At 47.4% G+C, this 19,912-nt stretch overlaps 1 protein-coding gene across 1 annotated transcript in view; it reads left to right on the top strand.

Annotated features, from left to right (window-relative positions):
* The window catches only part of ZFPM1 (zinc finger protein, FOG family member 1), a 253,909-nt gene that overhangs the window by 89,162 nt on the left and 144,835 nt on the right, over positions 1-19,912 (top strand). Inside the window, exon 3 of the mRNA XM_029608649.1 lies at positions 12,657-12,752. Coding sequence (XP_029464509.1) covers positions 12,657-12,752 — 96 coding nt within the window. The remainder of the gene's footprint in view (positions 1-12,656; positions 12,753-19,912) is intronic.

Raw genomic sequence — 19,912 nt, 5'->3', positions numbered from 1 at the left:
ACCCCAAGGTGTGGGACTATCTTCAGGTCTTTGGCCTCATGGCATCAACACTGGAAGTAATACCGTGGGTGAAGGCCCACATGCGTCCTCTCCAACACTCCCTACTGTCATGCTGGAACCCACTGTCCCAAGACTACCCGATTCGCCTCCACCTACCAATGGAGGTATGCTCTCGGCATAAGCCTATTACCACCGAACTGGATCGTCCTCATGACAGACACAAACGTCCGAGGGTGGGGAGCTCACTGTCAGGAGCTGACAGCCCAGGGACAGTGGACCAAGGAAGAGGCGAACTGGAACATAAACTGCCTGGAAGCTCAAGTGGTCAGACTAACATGCCTGCAGTTCAGCCACAGGCTCCAGGGGCAAGCGATCTGGGTGTTGTCAGACAACGCAACAATGGTTGCCTACATCAACCGCCAGAAAGGAACCAAGAGCCATCAGGTGTATCTGGAAATAGACCCCCTTATGGAATGGACAGAGTTAAACCTACAAGGGATCTCGGCCTCTCACATTGTAGGAAAAGACAACGTCACAGTGGACTTTCTCAGTAGGGAAAGCCTGGACCCGGGGGAAGGACGCTGTCGACCAAAGGCTTCCGGCTTCTAGTAAATCGCTGGGGCCTCCCAGCCATGGACCTACTGGCCACATCTCACAATGCGAAAGTCCCCTGGTTCTTCAATTGCAGACGAGAACAGCACTCCCAAGGGATCGACGCCCTCGTCCAGACCTGGCCAGAGGAGAAGGACGTACTGTATGCCTTCCCCCCATGGCCTCTACTGGGCAAGATCATCCGCAAAATAGAACACCACAGACATTTAGTCCTCCTAGTGGCCCCCGGATTGGCCCAGACGCCCATGGTAGCAGACATGCGAAGGCTCCTCGTGGGGAGTCCTCTGTGCCTCCCCCCACACAGGGACCTTCTCCAGCAGGGCCCGATTCTTTCTCCAGCAGGGCCCGATTCTTCAGGAAGATCCGTCTCGATTCTCTCTTACGGTCTGGCTCTTGAGAGGGCTCACCTGAAGAAGTGTGGTTACTCGGTGGCTGTGATCTCCACCTTGTTTCGCGTGCGGAAGTTCTCAACGTCCCTGGCATACATAAGGATCTGGAGAATATTTGAGACCTGGTGTGAGGGCCGCGGGGTGCCCCCTTGAATGGCCAAGATTCCCATGATTCTGGAATTTTTATAGGATGGCCTGAAGAAAGGGTTGTCCCTCAACTCCTTCAAGGTCCAGGTAGCAGTCCCTCTCCTGCTTCTGGTCCGATGTGAATGGAAACTGTCTATCGCACATCCGGACTTGGCCCGTTTCCTTAAAGGGGTTAAACTACTCCAACCACTTTTAAAATAGCCAGTCCCCCTATGGAACCTCAATCTAGTATTGGACTTCCTAGCAGGATCTTCCTTCAGTCTGTCACTACACCTATTAACACTAAAGACTGGTAGCAATATGCACGGCCCGTCACATCTCAGAACTACAGGCACTATCTGTTGCGCCAGAGGTGGACCCTTGGGCCGAGGTGGGGTTGACGCAACCCACAGGTAGGGACCTATGGGTTCCCACCGTTGGCAGGCGGAGAGGGCTGAAGAACAGGGGCTTGCTGGAGCTTCACCAATACCAGTCCTCATTCCCCGAGGGTTGAGCCTTTGGGTACCGGGGCTGGCTGGACTTAGGTGGGCCTCTGTATGTAGTCGATGAGGAGATCGAGTTCAGCCCAGAGACTGTAGGAGAGAGATGGTACAGTCTTACACTGGACAAGGTAGTGTCCTGGAGACTCGGGCGCCTAAGGAACAAAGGCAGACAGGGGGCACCCAAGCAAGAGCAGGCTGAAGCCTGAATTGTCCAGGAGATGTCGAGGAACAGGCTTGAGTCAGGGCTGGTGGCAGTCTGGAAGCAGTGGCAAGCAAGGCTGAGATCTGATCACGGAGGTAGTCTAGATACGTAGTCAGGCAATGCAGAGGTCTGGGTCTGGAGAGAGGCAGTGGCGTGGTCAGGCAATGCAGAGGTCCGGGCTTGGAGAGAGTCAATGGCGTGGTCAGGCAAAGCAGAGTCAAAGTCCATGTAGGTAATCCGTAGAAAGGAGTAAGGCAGGTACGTAGGAACAAGGAGAAGGGAACCAGGAACAATGAGGAACAGGAACACAGGAATGAGACGAATCTCTGAAGAGGCAATGAGTACTCGACCAGCGTGGAGACCTGTTGCAAAGGCAAAGCTAGGGAGCGGAGCCCGGGCTTAAGTACTGGAGCTCTCCTGACGTCAACATCCGGGGCCGTGGCTAGGTTCCCGCCACGGTTCCTACTTAGGCATTGACGAGGTGTGCGCGCAGCGCCAAGTAGCAGCGCCTCTCCGCAGGCCACGCGGAGAGGCCAGAAGTGAAACAATGGAAGTGGTGGCTGCACTGGGAACGCCAGGGACAGCAGCTGAGCAGGAGGCACCAGGGGAGGCTCGAGGACGGAACTGGTGGCCCACCGCCGCCAGAGAGGAGGAACCAGAAGCTGGAGTTACTACAGAGAGGTGAGGGGGTTGTGCCGCGGGTCTGCTCTGGATGACACGCGTAACACTATCCTTTGATTTACTCCAGGAAGAGTACAGCTTCACACGGTCCCCTCCTTCTTACCAAAGGTGGTCTCATTCACTTGAATCAATCCATCTCCTTACCGTCTCCAGAGGGACACAAGGACACAGAAGACTCCCGCCTTCTTCGCCATCTAAACGTTGGCAGTCTCCTAGTGCACTTGGAACCGGTGCGCAAGACAGATCATTTGTTTATTCTTCACAGCAGGAAGAAGCAGGGCGAAGCGGCTTCGCAAGTTACTATAGCCTGCAGGATTAAGGAAGTAATCAAGGCAGCTTACATAGAGGCAGGGAAGCCTTTACCTCTTCAGGTCAAAGCTCATTCTACTAGGGCCCATTCTACTGGGCGGAGGCTAAGCTACTGTCGCCCGCTGACATCTGTCGAGCAGCAACATGGTCTTCCCTACACACCTTCTCCAGGTTCTATCGCCTGGACGTCCAGGCTCAAGAAGATGCAATCTTTGCAAGGGCGGTGCTAGGGGGACGACAGGCAGCTTCCCACCCGATTCGGGAGTAGCTTTCATACATCACAGTGGTCCTGAGTCCATCTGGCTACACGCTAGAAAATGGAGAAATTACTTACCTGATAATTTTGTTTTCCTTAGTGTAGACAGATGGACTTAGCATCCCACCCATGGCTGCCCAGGAGAGTCGCCAAGGAATCGCCCATGAGGTGAACCTCGATTCCATATGACTACGGGTGAGCTGTTGCCCTACCCCTAGTTCAGGGCATCCACTGTATGGCTGGTTTCAATGCTTATGTTGGTTGAGTACATTGGCAGTCTCCAGTTTTTAATCAAGTTTTGTTAACCAAGGGTTTAATCAAGTTGTATCCAAATTCTAATCAAGTTCTTTGATATATATGTCCATAATGGCTTTTTGAAGAGAATATTGAACAGCTGAGGTCTCTGCAGGGGTATATCTAGGGTGATGTCAGCTTTGAAACCTGACTCCGTCTCCCATCTGCTAGCAGAGGAACACATAACCCACTGGTCCTGAGTCCATCTGTCTACACTAAGGAAAACGAAATTATCAGGTAAGTAATTTCTCCATTTTAATCAACACATTCACAAGGGAAAGTACAGAAGAGGGTATGATTTCAAGCTACAGGTGATTTAATAACTTCTAAGGTTGGAACATCCAACAGGTTCTCCCCTGAGAATGCAACAAATGACTTGGAGCATTCTGGATCAGATATTCCCTGTAGCATGGAGAACTTTGAATGTTAAAGTCATTGGGGTAATTTTCAAAAACTGGGTTTTAAGTGAATTAGTAGGTTTTTGAAAATTGCTGAAATATATGCTATTGAATTGTCAATAGGTTTTATGCACATAAGTGCACTTCAAACACTTGAATGGGCTTTTGAAAATGGCTGCTGTTAGGCTGCTATGAAAAGGTTTTCCTATGAAGCTACCCTTATCAGACTTGTAAAATTGTTCAAGGCTGCTGACATGACAGAATATGCTGAAATACTAGAATGGAGGAGCCACATGTTTCCACAAATTTTCCCCAACTAACAGCCTGGCAGCCACAGTCTGGATTAATTACAAATGCACTGTACATTTTTTGTGGGACTCCTAAATCCAAGTTGTTGCAATAGTCCAGATGTGACATAATTACAGCATAAAATTAAGTGAGCGAAATCCTCCAATATAATTGTTTAGTACAATTAAATCTTCTCTTATATATGTTTAATCTAATGGTACCATCATTCAGCATACACAAGCTACACATTCCCTTTAATACTTTACTGTCCCTTCTTTGTACCTTTTCCAACACTTGGAGATCCTTTTTGAGTAAGAGTGCCCAAACCTGAACCGCATAGTCCAAATGTAGTCTGAAGAAATACCTGATACAGTGGTAGAACGTCACCATCATTCCTTACTTCTATCCACTTTACATCTTCCACTCATTCACCCTTTCCTCTTTCACTCATCTCTTTATTAACCAATTCATTTATTGTCCGTCCATCGACTCACTCACTCGACCTTTTATTTATCCCTTCCCTACCTATCCATGTTTCGATTTATTTGGTATCCATTCATTTCTCCTTCATTTCTACCCTCACAATCCATTCATTTTCACCCATCCACTTATCAAAGAATGCATTCTTCTGTCTATTCGCTCATCCATGGGAACCCAGGCACAGCAACAAAAACCTATGAGTACAAATGTCCCCTCACCTCTGTGGTTCACTCAACACTCGGCAACATTTGGCCTGTGAATGAATGATCACAGCCATAGGTTGTCCACAGACAAACACATTCGATAACAGTTATAGGTGTTGCAGGGGACTGTAGGAATGTTTTTATTTCATTTATTACTTAGAAACCTGCTCATAAAGGCAGACATTACAAAGCATACAATATTTACACAATCGATACAATAAAATCAAAAACAGCCCCCCCCCCCAAAAAAAAACAAAAAAAAACAATGTTCTCTTTAGGCTTTAGGCAGGACAGCTGTGTATAAAGTGCCCTGAGATCTTGTCTGTGTGACAGCTGCTTGACAATGACAGTAGCTGCTATTATTTATTATTATTTATTATCCCTCTCCCCCCCTTTTTCCTTCCTTCCTACTCCTCCCCCCCCCAAACATTTCTCTCAGTGTTATCTCTGCTACCAAATAACTACTATTTAAGCTTCGTTATTAAGCATCGTTACTAATTTTATAGTTTTAATCACTGTTTTTATAAGTTCTATGTAAAGCCCCTGTTTGCTGATTTTGAAGTTCTACTGTAAACCGAGCTGATGTTACATTACGAAGTCCGGTATATAAAAGCCACAAACAAATAAATAATTAAATATTTTATGCCCTGCTTTGATTTTCAAAACGCGTTTATAAAGCCGTAACTCTTTCCTCCTCAAATATCAGCCTATAACTGCAACTATTCTGTATACTTGCAATCCTGTTGTTAATGACCCTGGGTTTCGCTTTTAATAACAGCAGGTTGCACACATCTTTTGTCTTCAGTGTATTTACTGCCACATGGGGTTTCCCACACCAGTTACTCAGTCCCTTGCTGATGTGAGTGCTCTGTTCAACCAGTATGCGCGCATACCTCGGGGATTTATCCACTCGCAACAGGAAGTGATCTTTATAATAGGAGGACAAATCCTTACGTTACCAGAAATGTAATCACGCTTAAAAACTTCTCTCGCAAAGGCCTTAGAAAACTGCTATTTGGTTTGGAGGGAAAGATTGCACATTGTTTGGGGGTTCGGAGGGGATACAAGGAAATCCACCCTTCTGTTTACATGGCCCTTGGGTCTCCCCTGGGCTTCTGTGGGAGGAGCCCGAGTGCAGGGGGGTTGAAACAGAAAAAAAAAAAGGATCCTGTTCCTGGCAACCTGGGTCTCTACTCTGTCTTTGTCTCTTGAATGACCCCAGAGCATTAATTATGCCACCCAACTGCAGTAATAGCCGCACAGGTCCTCTCCTCTGTCCCCTTCCCCATATAATTCCGATTCCTCCCGTGTCCTGCCTCTGTGGTTTCCGCTCCCAGAAGCGACCACTGCCGGCGCCTGAGTTTAACGTGCGTTCAGATCCTCTCTGGTCAGTGGTCGCTGTAGCGTGGCAAGGACAGGTTCAGCCCATGGGGATTGCTTGATAAATCTGATGTCTGACATGGTTTTGGATGTGCAGGGTAAAAGAAATACAGGCAGCATAAAGGGGAAACATTTTTTAAAACAAACACAATTTAGCAAAAGATTTAAGTGCATTAGCTGAAGAAGAGGGGGAAAGGCAGACCGCCTTGTTCTGCCCGAAATTGCACCTGGTAACTTTGTTTGTTTGAATGTGTGCACATTCCTGCCTTTCCCGCTCCGAATAAGCCCCGCCCCTGGAAGAGAACCTGATTTATCAGTTTGTGCGGGAAGTGATGGCGTCATCAGTCAGCGCCCGAGGGGAACAGGCCTCCTGTAACGCTGTGTGAAGCAGGGTTCCCTTCCTCCAGATAAAGGGAAACGTAGTAGAGGAGAACGTCGAGGCCCCGCAGAAACGGCTGGGGATGTGACTTCATGGCAACAAAGCGTGTGAAGGACAGGCCAAGGCAGACACCCGCACCCTCCCTTTGGCTGCTGAGAGATATCTTGCACCTTTTCCTCTTTTGCACAGTTGGTAATGTCCCTCCCCATTAACTTTTAATCACATTCAGGACCCCCTCCCCCGGCTTTCCGTTTTACAGCAGAATCAGGTTTCTGCATGCCTGGTAGGTGCCAACCGAGCCCCCTCCCCAGCCAGCAGGTGAGAGTCTCCACCAGCGCCTGCGTTTGGTACCTGCCTCGTACCCCCTGCGTCTGCCATTTGGTGCTTGGAAGACCAGGATTAGCCTAGAATCAGACGGGCGTCGCACGCAGACCCTCGGACCTGCAGTTCCAGCCGCCGGCACGCGTGTCTTCATCCCGTGAAGGAAATGAAGTCTCTTAGCAGACCACTAGTGACAGACTCTTTATCCGAGCTCAGACCCTAAGTAAAAGGACATCCCCCCCCCCCCTCCCAAAGGAGCAGAGTGTAAATCATTTAAAGATCTGCCCCAATAAGCAACGTCCATTGCTGCAAGAAGACAAGAATTGTCTGGAGTAGGAAGGAACCGAGTCCTCTGTCCAGAGCCCCTGGGCACAAACAGGTCTGATACAAGACGGGGTGTGTTTCAGAGTGAGGGGCGGCGTAGGAAGAGGATGTCTCCGTGAATTTGTATGGGGTTCTGCTGGAGTACTTAGAGCACAGGGTGATCGACTTTCACAAGCTGTTCGGATGGATGTGTTATAAAGCTCCAGAGAAATTCATTGATCTGGATGAATATTTTTATACCAAAGAAAAACAGTGGTTATTTTTACAACTGCAATAAAGGACTAGCCCTCCAGATATACAACACCTACGGTAACTCCCAGCTAATGCTTTGAATAAAAAGTGATATTAAAATTTATGAATCGCTTTCCAGATTTTGGTATAAAATCACTCAATGTGATGTGCCTAGCAGTAACTACAATACAATACATGTAATCTATAGTCCTAGGAACTAACCTTTTTTAAACTATATATTGGCCAGGTGGTTTGGAACTTCAGCATGGACCCCTGCATAGAGTTAGGCTGCAGTCTCAGCCCTTCATACATCGTCCCTTGGAATCCTGGGAGCTGTAGTTTTCCCTGTGAAGAAAAAGACTACAGCCCCAACGTGCTGTAGCATGGCTAGGCAATTCCAGATCTTGGGAGCCGCATCAGAATATTAATCAGATAAATTTGCATACAGTTGGAAGATCTTACTTGATTTTCCCGAAAGCCTGGTCACTGTGTGTAAAAGGCAGGATTAGCAGCGCTCCCTGTTTCTAGTAACCTGGTAACCCTGGACTCTTGGAAGGAGCAGTGGACCATGGTCAGCATCCTCACAACAGATCTCTACCCTACTCTCTAGCTTAACAGCTGTGTCAGCACATCAGTGAGCAGCTGGAATGGATAACAGCATGAAACCTCAACAGCTGCCATCTTCACAACTTAGGCTTTATAAATATTTCAGATAAGGACAACAGCAACTTCCACACTTTGAAATGTCCATTTGCAATCACAATGACTCTACCTGGAGAGATTTTCTTTTTCCTTTTTCTGTTAACCAAGTACCCCACCACCATACCATGTTGACTCCTTGCTGCATTGCGGCTGCTTTAAGAGACTTTGCTCCTCAGCTTTGAAAGGGAAGCAAAGACTGTTATCTGATCGGGAGCTGATACCAGGGCTGGGGCGAGAGATAGGAGCCCAGGCCGAGCTACACCTGGCACCAGCAGGTTTGATAAACTCGATAAGCAGACAGTGTTTGCAGCACTAACTGCTGCTTCAGTGGCAAACGGTAAAGCTTTTCAGTTGAATGGATAAAAATCAATATGCCATCCACTTTGATTTATAGCCAAAAATAATAGGACTGTTACACCAAGCGATTGATTTATTTGATGTTAATCATGCGGCTATCTCTTGTATTAATAATCTTAAATGGTCGTGACGTCACCCGGGGGACGTTATTTATGGCACTTATCGATTGCGTTTGCAATGGTTATCGGGCCTGAATGTAAAGGCAAACATGCACTTTGTGCACTAATCTGCAGCACTGTCATATGTAGATAGTCTTATCGCTGGCATCTCCAACAGCAACTAATGGAGAAAATAATTGTTATCAAGTTGCTATGAATACACCACGAGTAAAGCAGCCCTATTACATCCACCCTGGCAGAGCCTGGGACACGTCATGCTGTTGGGGGAGAGAGAAGGGATGCCAGACAAGGTCTAAGAAAAGCAGAGTGTGTATGGAAGAACAATGTACATGTCTGCACCTATACGGAGTGGGAGCAAGCGGAATGATGGGTAACACTGGGATTTGGGGAGGGAAATAATCCGCTTCCCCCTCTACCACCACCACGGAGTTTCTCTTTGAAAATTTACTTTAGTTACAGTTCTAAGGGGGCATAGTTGCGCTAAGCTGAGTGCGAGTGATCGAGCATGCGTTTCGGAGCATCGCTCACGGGTTTTACGTGGTCGCTCACAGGCTTATTTTTCTTTGTGTTATGTACAGAAATGCAACACTAGCACTGGCGCTCAAAAATTGTTGGCTTACAAAAATTGTTGGCTTACAAAAATTGTTGCTCACACGAAAAAAAAATTTGCATACCCCCAATTGCTCCTTAGAGGGAGCTTTGCTGACGGGTGAATGTGGCGAGTAAGAAAAATTCTGAAACAGATGACATTTCTTGCCTGGTGGGGACTGTGGGTATATAAGTAACCACAGAGTTCTGCAGGTGTAAAATCCTTGCAGGAAGGTACATAAATAACAGAAATAATATTGGAACTTTCTTGCTTCCTCTCCACTTGTTAAATGTTCAAGGTTTTTGCACCCCCTGTTACCTGTAAACCGGCATGATATGATTGTATCATGAATGCCGGTATAGAAAAGCTCTAAATAAATAAATAAATAAATAAATAAATAAATAAATAAATAAATAAATGTCCCACACGTACTTTGCTAGAACGCTTTACTCTTGGTGCCATCCCTTTTACCCTCTGCTTAGGTGGAAAGGGGGTCAATTTTGAAAGGGGGTTTTCTCCAAGGACAAAGAGGATGGTAGTCCTCACACATGGGTGACATCATCAGATGGAGCCTGGCACAGAAAACGTCTGTCAGAGTTTCCAGAACTTTGACTTGGCATACTGAGCATGCCCTATACCACGCATCCATGCGGGATCCCTCTTCTGTCTATTTTCTTCCTTGGAGCTGTCACATCGTGGGGTAAGGGAGCTCTTTGTTTTTTTCATTCAAACTTTTGGAAAACTCTTTCCCCCTGTTTTCTTCGGGGTTTTTTCACGTTACCATCAATGCTGGATCCTTCTCAGTTCCTCCCGTAGCCTCCTCAGCTAGATTTCTCAGCGTTTCAGGTACGTTTTCTTTTGCTTCGACCTCCCCCCTTGGCGGTGGTGCCTCGGTGCCCGCTGGTCATCGTTGCCCACTGCCATCGCTGTCGTTTTGCATCCCTCTTTTTTCGCTTCAGTCTTGGCCGCAGCTGGTTTTCGTCAATGCCCCGGTGCCCAAGGGCCATGTCTATCATGGATCTTCATGATATCTGTGTCCTCTGCCTGGGGGTATTGCATGATGTCCGGCGTTGTCGCAAGTGCGCCCAAATGAACCTGAAGGGACTTGGCGCCGGACTCGACAAGATGGAGAAACTCTTCGGGTCAGGGAAGTCTGAGCCATGGCTTTTGTGGCATCGGCAGCACCGATGGACCTTAGAGCCGCACCAGTGGACACTAGGCCATCGACATCGGCAGGACCATCTGTTCCATGATGCTGCTGGTGGATAGGGGCCCCGGGACTGGCGATGCTCGGTCTCCTCCAGGTTCAGGAGGTCGGGTTCCTCATCTTTGACCTTGGCACCAGGAAACAGCAGCCTGAGCACCGAGGGAAGCCGAGGAAGCATCGGCACCAGTTACCTTCAATGCACAGTGCTGGGCACGGGAATGTGCCGGCTCATGCCGTGATGCCCCGAAGCGACTCCACGGCGAGGAGCTCCTATCCTCCATCGACGCTGGAGGTCTGCAGCAGTCACCGCCAGTCCTAGTGCCAGTCACCGATCCACCTCAGGGATTTGAGGAACATCTGGCCACTCTTTCCTTCCAGTCTATGTTGGCGTCAGCAGCTTTCGAGGAGCTGGAGAGACGAGGCCAGCTGGCGATGAAGTGGGCAATGCAGGCCATTGGTCTTGTGGCACCGATGTCGGTCCTGTCCATTTTAGATCCACTGCTGGAACAGTTCCATGTGCTCATTGGTGTGTTACTGACTCAAATGGTGTCGGTTTCCGGGAGGCCCCATCGATGCTTCCCCCAACCGATTCGGTGATCGTTGCCAGTTCCTCCAAGGAGGAAGCTCCTCCTAGGCTCCCTGTCCAGCAGGATATTAGTCCTCACGAAACCCGCCCACCGCCCTGCAGAGTTGGGTTTCTCCTTTTTGTTATTTTCAATCTGCTGGGTTATAAGACTGAGGAGGGACCCCGCGCGGACGCATGGTATAGGGTATGCTGGGCATGCTTAGTATTGCCAAGTCAAAGTTCTGGAAACCCTGACAGAGGTTTTCCGGGCTGGGCCGCATCTGATGATTTCACCCAAGTGTGAGGACTGACATCCTGCTGTCCTGGGAGAACACCTGTTACAGGTAAGCAACTCTGCTTTCTCTACAGGTAAATGGGTGTTTATACCCGCAGGGAAAGCGCCTTTCTAAATGACCCCAGAATTCATAGAAATAAAGAAAGCTAAAAGGATCATTTGGTTCCCCCCAGGCTGCCCGTCTGTACTTCCCTACTGTGCTGTCTCCCTCTCTTCCGATGCCAGTAAAGTCCCTTTCTGGTTGTGCCCAGTTTGGCTCCTATACTCTCCCCTGGAAGACTGCTTCAGGTGTCCCCTCACCCTCGGTGAAAAAGTATTCTCTCGTGTTCCTTTTGAGCTTCCCTCCCTTCGGTTTCATATGAAAAATGCTTCATTTCTGATTCCTTTTTTGAAATAGTATGAGAAGCACAATTCTAACTGTTAATGGTGCTAATATGTAATAACTATCGATAGTAAGCTAATTAATGCTGTATTTATTCGTTAAGCCACATCCTGTTTTTACTGTAAGGCGTTTTGAGAGCTTATAATGTTACCATTTTTTTTATTTAGAACAGGGTTTCTAAGGAGCTCAAACCACCGCTGCAGCCAAATCTCCAGGGCATGGTTTTTCCCTTCCTTTCAAAGCCGTGAGCAGCAGTCATCCTTGCCTTGCCTTGCCTTTCGGGCAGCAGGTTTGCAGTGAGGGTCTCACCTGAGCCAGATGTTGGCTGGCTGCAGGGTTCCAAGGTGCTGCTGTTGTGCAGCTGTTTTAACTTCCTAGAGGTCAGGAATAATTCGCCAGCTCCACAGGCCGGCAAGCTTGTTTTGAGAGGGCAACGCCCTGAGCCATTTCCTTTTGAAAGTGTGGGGACGCTTCGCTCCTGCTTTAGAGCAGCTTCAAGGTGCTCCCCCCACAGTAAAGAACATGCAGGGATTTCAGAACGAAATCCTTTGTGTATTATTGTCCCGGACCTTTCCCCCGGCTCTGTCCCCTCAGTGTTTGCCTGCTGAGGTGAGGAAAGGGCAGTTCCATTCAAAATTACCTTCCTAGTATAAATGTAGGTGTTTATTAGCACTGGAGGGATATAGTTATGGGACTGTCAGAAGCCAGCAGTGCTGCGACGTTGTGATGGGTACAAAGGGGTTAAGATGCCCCTTTAACACAGCCCCCACTCGATCCATGTCCTGCGCGGGTGCCGGAGCGCAGCAGAAACCTGGCTTGTCACCGAGCGGGGGCAGAGATCTCACCTTAGCTTCCTCCTTTGCTGGTTTTCTGCCCCGAGGCTCTCCTCACTTGGCGAGGTTAAATTTAGCCGCTTGGCTCCATTCCGTTTTCGAAGGGAAGCTGGATTGCTGGTCCCTATAAAAATGGGCCTGCTAGTCCCAGAACAATGGTGGTGTGCTTAGTATATTTTTTTTAGGTGACTGAGTATTCTGATTTCCTTTTCCTTTTGCTTGGATTTTCAGAAACTGAACCAAAAGAAGCCATCGAGAGTCCTAAAGACATGAAAGCCAAAGAGTGGGAAGAGGAAAGGAAGGATGAGACCCTGTGGAATGGGCCAGGTAAGATCCCAGCACACAGCTCAGGCAAGGACCATCCAGGAGTCAGATCACTTATCCCTCTAGGCCTTCCTCGGTTATTAATAGAGGAATCGGGCAGAAGGCTGTACAGGAGAGTGTTTGCTATGTTCACACTGAGCTGTGACAGCACAAGAGGGATCAGGCAGGAGGAGACGGCTGTGACTGTACAGGAGAGAGTTTGTTGTATATGCACACACACACACACACACTGCGTTGTGACAAGAGGGATCAGGCAGGAGGAGGCGGCTGTGACTGTACAGGAGAGAGTTTGTTGTATATGCACACACACACACATACACACATTGCGTTGTGACAAGAGGGATCAGGCAGGAGGAGACGGCTGTGACTGTACAGGAGAGAGTTTGTTGAATATACACACACACACTGTGTTGTGACAGCACAAGAGGGGTCAGGCAGGAGGAGACGGCTGTGACTGTACAGGAGAGAGTTTGTTACAGACTGCACTGTGCCATTACTAGAGGGTGGCAATAGACAGCTTGGACTAAAATTCCACACGAAAGCAATTTTGTGCCTGTGGAAATTAATGACAGGGCAAATATTGGAATAATTTCATTTCTATATAGCTGAAGTTAGGTGATGGGTAACCTTCGAACAAACTACAATTAAATCTGAGCAAGATAGAGGTCTTAGCAGTGGAGTAGCTTAGTGGTGGCATAGGAGATGAAGAGTTGATTATAAATGGAATCAGTTTAATGGTGAAATCAGAGGTGTGTAACCTGTATGCTTATATGGATTCTGCTTTAAACTAATTCCTAGATAGCTAAAGTATCTCAAAGTGCCTTTTATTTTAAAGCGATTAGGAAGATAAAACTATTTTTGATAGCAACAACTTGGCTTCACTGATTCATTCCAACAGCCCGCATAGATTAATGCCCTTTATGTGTACTTGCCACAGAGTTGGTTGTGACATCTACGAGTGGTTCAGCATGTGGCAACTTGACTGTTGTCAGGGAGTTAAATGAGAGCTCATATACCCCCAATTTTGCTTCAATTGCACTGGTTACCAGTCACCTTTAGGGCTCGCTGTAGGGCACTCTGCTTGACATTTAAAGCACTCACTGGACTAGGTGCATAATATTTAAGAGATCAGCTGCAATGTTATTTTCCATCGCGTCACCTGAAATTTAGTGAGGAAGCCCCCCTTGTGCTACTTACAATAAAAGAGATAAAGTTGACTAAAATATGAAATAGGGCCTTCTTGTTTGCTATTACACAGTTGTGCGATTTATTTATTAAAACTTCTTATGCCAACCAAAACAATGTACAAATCAAACATAAAAATGTGTAAAACAAAACAAACACAAAATACAATATCATAAAATAATGAAATCTACTCTTATTCCCTATACTTCAGTGCTCTGGAAACAGCCACGTTTTTACTAATTTTCTAATGCCCTCCCAAAGGAGTTACATCAGGAATACAAGTGCTGGATGAATTCATGGCGGTTTCACAAGTCTTTAAATCCCTAGTTATCTGAATTTTGGGTGCAGGAAAGCTTGTATCTGTTCAGACTGAATCACATTTAGGAGTTTTGCCTAAGGCTGATGGTGCTAGCTTTTTTTTTTTTGTTAAAGGATATTTAATGTATAGCACCATTTATTGCTGTTTTTTATGACTTCTAGATCAATATTGTTTTCATTTGTGAAGCATGGAAGATGTTTAATTATGTATTACTGATAATTTTATTATTTCTCTGTTATGTGTATTGCTTATTGCATCGGTTCAGTGTGCTGCGGCAGTTAAAAAAGCAAACAGAATGTTGGGAATTATTAGAAAGGGGATGGTGAATAAAACGGAAAATGTCATAATGCCTCTGTATCGCTCCATGGTGAGACTGCACCTTGAATACTGTGTACAATTCTGTTTCCGCATCTCAAAAAAGATATAATTGCGATGGAGAAGGTACAGAGAAGGGCGACTAAAATGATAAAGGGAATGGAACAGCTCCCCTATGAGGAAAGACTAAAGAGGTTAGGACTTTTCAGCTTGGAGAAGAGACGGCTGAGGGGGGATATGATAGAGGTATGCCCCCAGTGTCCAAGGACCATGTCCATCACGGACCCCCACGAGCTGTGTGTCCTCTGCCTGGGGGCATCGCACGATGTCTAGGGTTGCCGCATCTGCACCATGATGATCCTAAAGGATGTCGTGCTCGGCTCGATAAGATGGAAAAGATCTTCGGGTTTAGAAAGTCTGAGGCATCGACATCAGCATCGGGGGCATCGGCACCAATGGACACCATGCCATTGGCGTCAGCTGGGCCATCGGCGGATAGGGGCACCAGTGCTGGCCCCTGTCAGTCTCCTCCAAGTCGAGGACTTTGGGTTCATCGTCATCAACCTCAGCACCAGGGAAAGACCATCTGAACACTGAGGGAAGCCAAGGAAACATCGGTACCGGTCATCCTCGATGCACATTGTTGGGCTTGGAAAGGTGTGGCTCCTGCCATGATGTCCCCGAGGCGACCCTGCGGCAAGGAGTGCCCATCCTCCATCAATGCCGGGGGTTCTGGTGTCAGTCGCTGATACACCTCAGGGCTCCAAGGAAGATATGGGCACCCCTCCTGCCTCTCAGTCGGTTTTGTCATCGGCATCTTTTGAGGAGGAGTTGGAGCGCAGGTTCATGCTGATCATCCAGCGGGCATTGCAGTGCTTTGAACTGGTGGCTCTGCCAGTTCTGGTGCGAGCACTCGCCCTGCTGGAACCACTGTTGGAACAGCTCAATATGCTTATCAGTGTGTTCCCGACCCAGTTGGTGTTGATTTCCTGGAGGCCACTGATGCCTGGCGGGGCATCAATGTTTCCCCCTACCGATACGGTGCTCGTTGCTGGTTCCTCCTCCGAGAAAGCTCCATCGTGGCCGGCAGAAACACAGAAGCCTGCAGCCCCCCGCTCCTGTCCAGATTTGCTTGGGTCAGTACAGGTGCCACTGCCCACACCTCTGGATGAAGGCCAAGCACACAGGGCCCCATCTCCTGTAGACTACAGTGAGGATGAGGCCTCATATGACCCCTGGGAGGATGACACTGCAGAATCCTCCTTCGAGGATCGGAGGATCTGCCTTTGGAACTGACTCCTACAGATGAATGTAGGTCTCCTCCAGAGGACCTGACCTTCGCAGGTTTTGTACAGGCGATGGCAGAGGCCATCACTTTTCAGTTAATGACGAAGAAGGAAGCCTTTCATAAGATGCTGGAGGTCCTCCAGGTCAAGGAGGCCCCTAAAGAGAATGTGGAGGTCCCGGTGCACGAGATCTTTAGGGAGTTGCTGCTGAGGATCAGGGAGGACTCCCTCAAAGTACCGCCCATTAACAGGAAGGTGGATGGAGTTTACCTTGACCAACAGGCTACCGGATTCGAGAAGCATCATCTTTCACACCAGTCGGTAGTGGTCGAATCCGCTCTAAAGAAGGCCAGGCGCTCTCTGATCCATGCTTTGGTGCCCCTGGGCAAGGATCATAGAGCGATGGATGCTCATGGGAGGAAAGTGTTCCAAGGGGCCATGCTTATTGCCCGCATTGCCTCTTACCAGTTGTACATGAACCAATAATCTTGCAACCTCTGGAAGCAGGTGAAAGAGGTGACCAAGCAACTGCCTCAACAACAGCAAGACCCCCTCATCTCTGGTGCGTCAGGGCCTGGAGTGTGGAAAACACGAGGTTTGTTGTACCTGCAATGTTTTCGAGACAGCAGCGAGAGCCTCTGCAGCGGGAATTGGCGGCCACAGAATGGTATGGCTGCAGGCCTCCAATCTCCGACTGGCTGCCCTGCCGAGCACAGGAGAGAATCTCTTCAGAGATAAGGTGAAGGACGCAGTGGCCCAATTGCGGGATCACTGGGAGACCCTCCGACAGCTCTCCGCCAGCACTTCAGACCCACCCTCCTCATCCAGGAGGTCCGCGAGGCAGGGTCAGAGAAAGTCTTTCTACTATCCTCTGTCCCTTCCCTCCCATTCATAGAGGGTGAGCTCATGGGTCCATCTCAGACAACAGAGAGCTCCCAAGACTCAGCTGGCTCACCAGCCAAATCCTGGATCGGGGTTTTGACTGGATCGTAGGGAGTATAAGCCAGCCGCCTGTACCTGGGGCAGGCTACATTTCTTTGCAGATCGGTGGCCCAGTATAACCTCGGAATTGTGGGTCTTGTCCATCGTCCGTTAAAGGTACTAATTAAACCTATTGGATGTCACGCCAAATTGGCCCCCAAAATGGGCATGGGGGGGGGGGGGGGGGTAGTAGCGCATCAGGAGAGACTATTCGGGTGCTCTGTGCCTTCTTAACAACTAGAGCGGTCGAGCCTGTCCCACCAGGACAAAGAGGGCACGGATTCTACTCTCCGGTATTTCCTGATTCCAAAGAGAACAGGGGGACTCCGTCCCATCCTAGACCTCAGGGCCTTCAACAGGTTTCTCAAAAAAGAAAAGTTCAAGATGGTTTCCCTGGGTACCTTAAGAACATAAGAAATTGCCATGCTGGGTCAGACCAAGGGTCCATGAAGCCCAGTATCCTGTTTTCAACAGAGGCCAAACCAGGCCACAAGAACCTGGCAATTACCCAAACACCAAGAAGATCCCATGCTACTGATGCAATTAATAGCAGTGGCTATTCCCTAAGTATAATTGATTAATAGCCGTTAATGGATTTCTCCTCCAAGAACTTATCCAAACCTTTTTTGAACCCAGCTACACTAACTGCACTAACCACATCCTCTGGCAACAAATTCCAGAGCTTAATTGTGCATTGAGTGAAAAAGAATTTTCTCCAATTAGTTTTAAATGTGCCACATGCTAACTTCATGGAGTGCCCCCTAGTCTTATTATCCAAAAGTGTAAATAACCGATTCATATCTACTCGTTCTAGACCTCTCATGATCTTAAAGACCTCTATCATATCCCCCCTCAGCCGTCTCTTCTCCAAGCTGAACAGCCCTAACCTCTTCAGCCTTTCCTCATAGGGGAGCAGAGTACAGAGCAGTTACGCCTAGGGACATTTGCAGGGTGGCCACATAGTCCTTGGTCCACACTTTTATGAAACACTATAGATTACACCTTCAAGAAAGGGAGGAGACGAGTTTTGGTAATGGGGTCTTGGAAGCAGCACTAGGGATCCCACCCGGGGCAAGTACAGTTTAGGTACATCCCACAGGTTACTGGTCTGGCAGGACGAAGAGGAAGGTTCAGTTAGGTCTTCCTGCTAATTGGCTTTCCTCGAGTCCTGACAGACCAGTCTAGGTGCCGCCCATAAGAAAGGAACAGAGTTTGATAAGTAAGTTAAAACACAAGGAACAAGGGAGCACAGCTGAATGCGAGGCTGTTCTTCTCTTACCATTTTCTTTCATTTTGTGATGTGTCCTGGATTCCCTTCTGCAGAAAGTAGGGAACCAGCGTCCTATAATACCAGGGAAAATGCCACCCTGGGGAGGACAGGACAAAGGAGCAGGCCGGGTAACGAGCTGATAAGTCTCCTGAAGTTAAAAAAAAAAAAAAAAGAGGGGATATAAGAGTACAAGCAACAAGCCATGCTTTGGCGAAAGACTACTGACTTCCCCGCTGGGCCAGCCTTTCTGGTGGTGACATCAGAGAGGAAGCTTTCGCACTCTGCCCCCCCCCCCCCCCACCTGCTAGTGGGAGGGAGAATCCCACAGGTTACTGGTCTGTCAGGACTCGAGGAAAGCCAATTAGCAGTAAGACCTAACTGAACAATATGGAACCAGAGATCAGGTGATGCTGAATAAAACCATTACGGATACTTGTCTAAATAGTTGAAATCTTGGTATAGCATGGATTGACTATAAGAAAGCTTTGAATAGCACAGCACATGCTTGGATAATAGATTGCCTTTTAAATGTATAACGGGAACTCTGCATTGATCGAGTATATATGTCAAGTTTACCATGAAAATGTGGCAGATTACACGCCAACTGAATTATGAGGATAGACAATACATCATCCCTAACATTAAGATCCAGTGAAGGATATTTCAGGGAGATTCCCTGTCACTGCTCTTGTCTTGTTTGGCATTAAATCCACTGAATAATTAAGTCTTTGGGTTATGGAATTAGCTGATGGCATCTCACTTACTATTTGTAGATCACTTGCAACTTTACAGCGCCTGTGATGGCCATTTAGCAGAACAACTCTGAGTAGGGAAGAGTTTCTCAGACGACGACAGGATGAAATTTAGTTTGGTTTGGAGAAATGTGCAAAGATGACCTTCCTTAGAGGAAAACTAAGCAAAAGAATACCGCAGGAGACTGAAACTGATATTGAAAAGTGCTTATCAGCACGGAATAAGATACTCACTATTAATCAGTGTGCAATCCCAGCACTTTCATTATAGCTTTGGAATTGTAGACTGGCTCCATAAAGATCTTGAAAGGGGAGTGTGTATATTTTATATGGCTGTTGAAGAGGGATTAGTACCTGGGATTGAATGTTGATGTGGAATGAGTGAAGTATGCATGTCATGGAGTAAAACAAAAATGTTTTGGCAATGATGCAAAAGAATTAGATGGTGCCCACCAGTCTGATACGAAGAAAGTGACTTTCTAACTTCCTTTTTCTGGCCTTATCAGGGGATGCTTTATTATTGTCTGTTCATTATCTGTTTTTTACATTACCAAAGTGTATGGGATGTTGTTTTTTTTTGTGCATCACGATGAATAAAAGATGATTTAAAAAAAAAAAAAATAAGTTCTTGAAAAATTGGAAGTAAAAACAAGAAAGCTCTTCCACACCCACCAGGAATCTATAAGAACCAGGGTATGCTGAGATTGTATATTCCTAGAGCTGAGGACGGCATTGGGCTTATGGAAATAGATTACATCTACAAAGCTACCATCATAGGCCCTCGGGCATATTTAATGCCATCAACAGACCCAAATGCCCACAAAAGTGCTGAAGTATGAAAGTGAATAAGCAGCATCAGTCTCAGTCCTTAAGTTTGGACAGTCGTTCCGGCAAATAGAAGGAATGAGTGAGGATCCACCAAAGCACAAGAGGAAAGAAGCAACAGAATGTGCAAAACAAGAGAAAAAAAAACCTCTTTAAAGAATTAGACCAGCAAACAAGGAGACATAATGGGCGGAAGCACCAATACAGTGGTAAGTACAAAGAATTACTTC

The sequence above is a fragment of the Rhinatrema bivittatum genome, chromosome 7 (genome assembly GCF_901001135.1).
Source record: "Rhinatrema bivittatum chromosome 7, aRhiBiv1.1, whole genome shotgun sequence".
NCBI classification, from domain to species: Eukaryota; Metazoa; Chordata; class Amphibia; order Gymnophiona; family Rhinatrematidae; genus Rhinatrema; species Rhinatrema bivittatum.
Note: the sequence above shows the minus strand (reverse complement) of the source record. Positions and strands in the feature narration are given on the sequence as shown.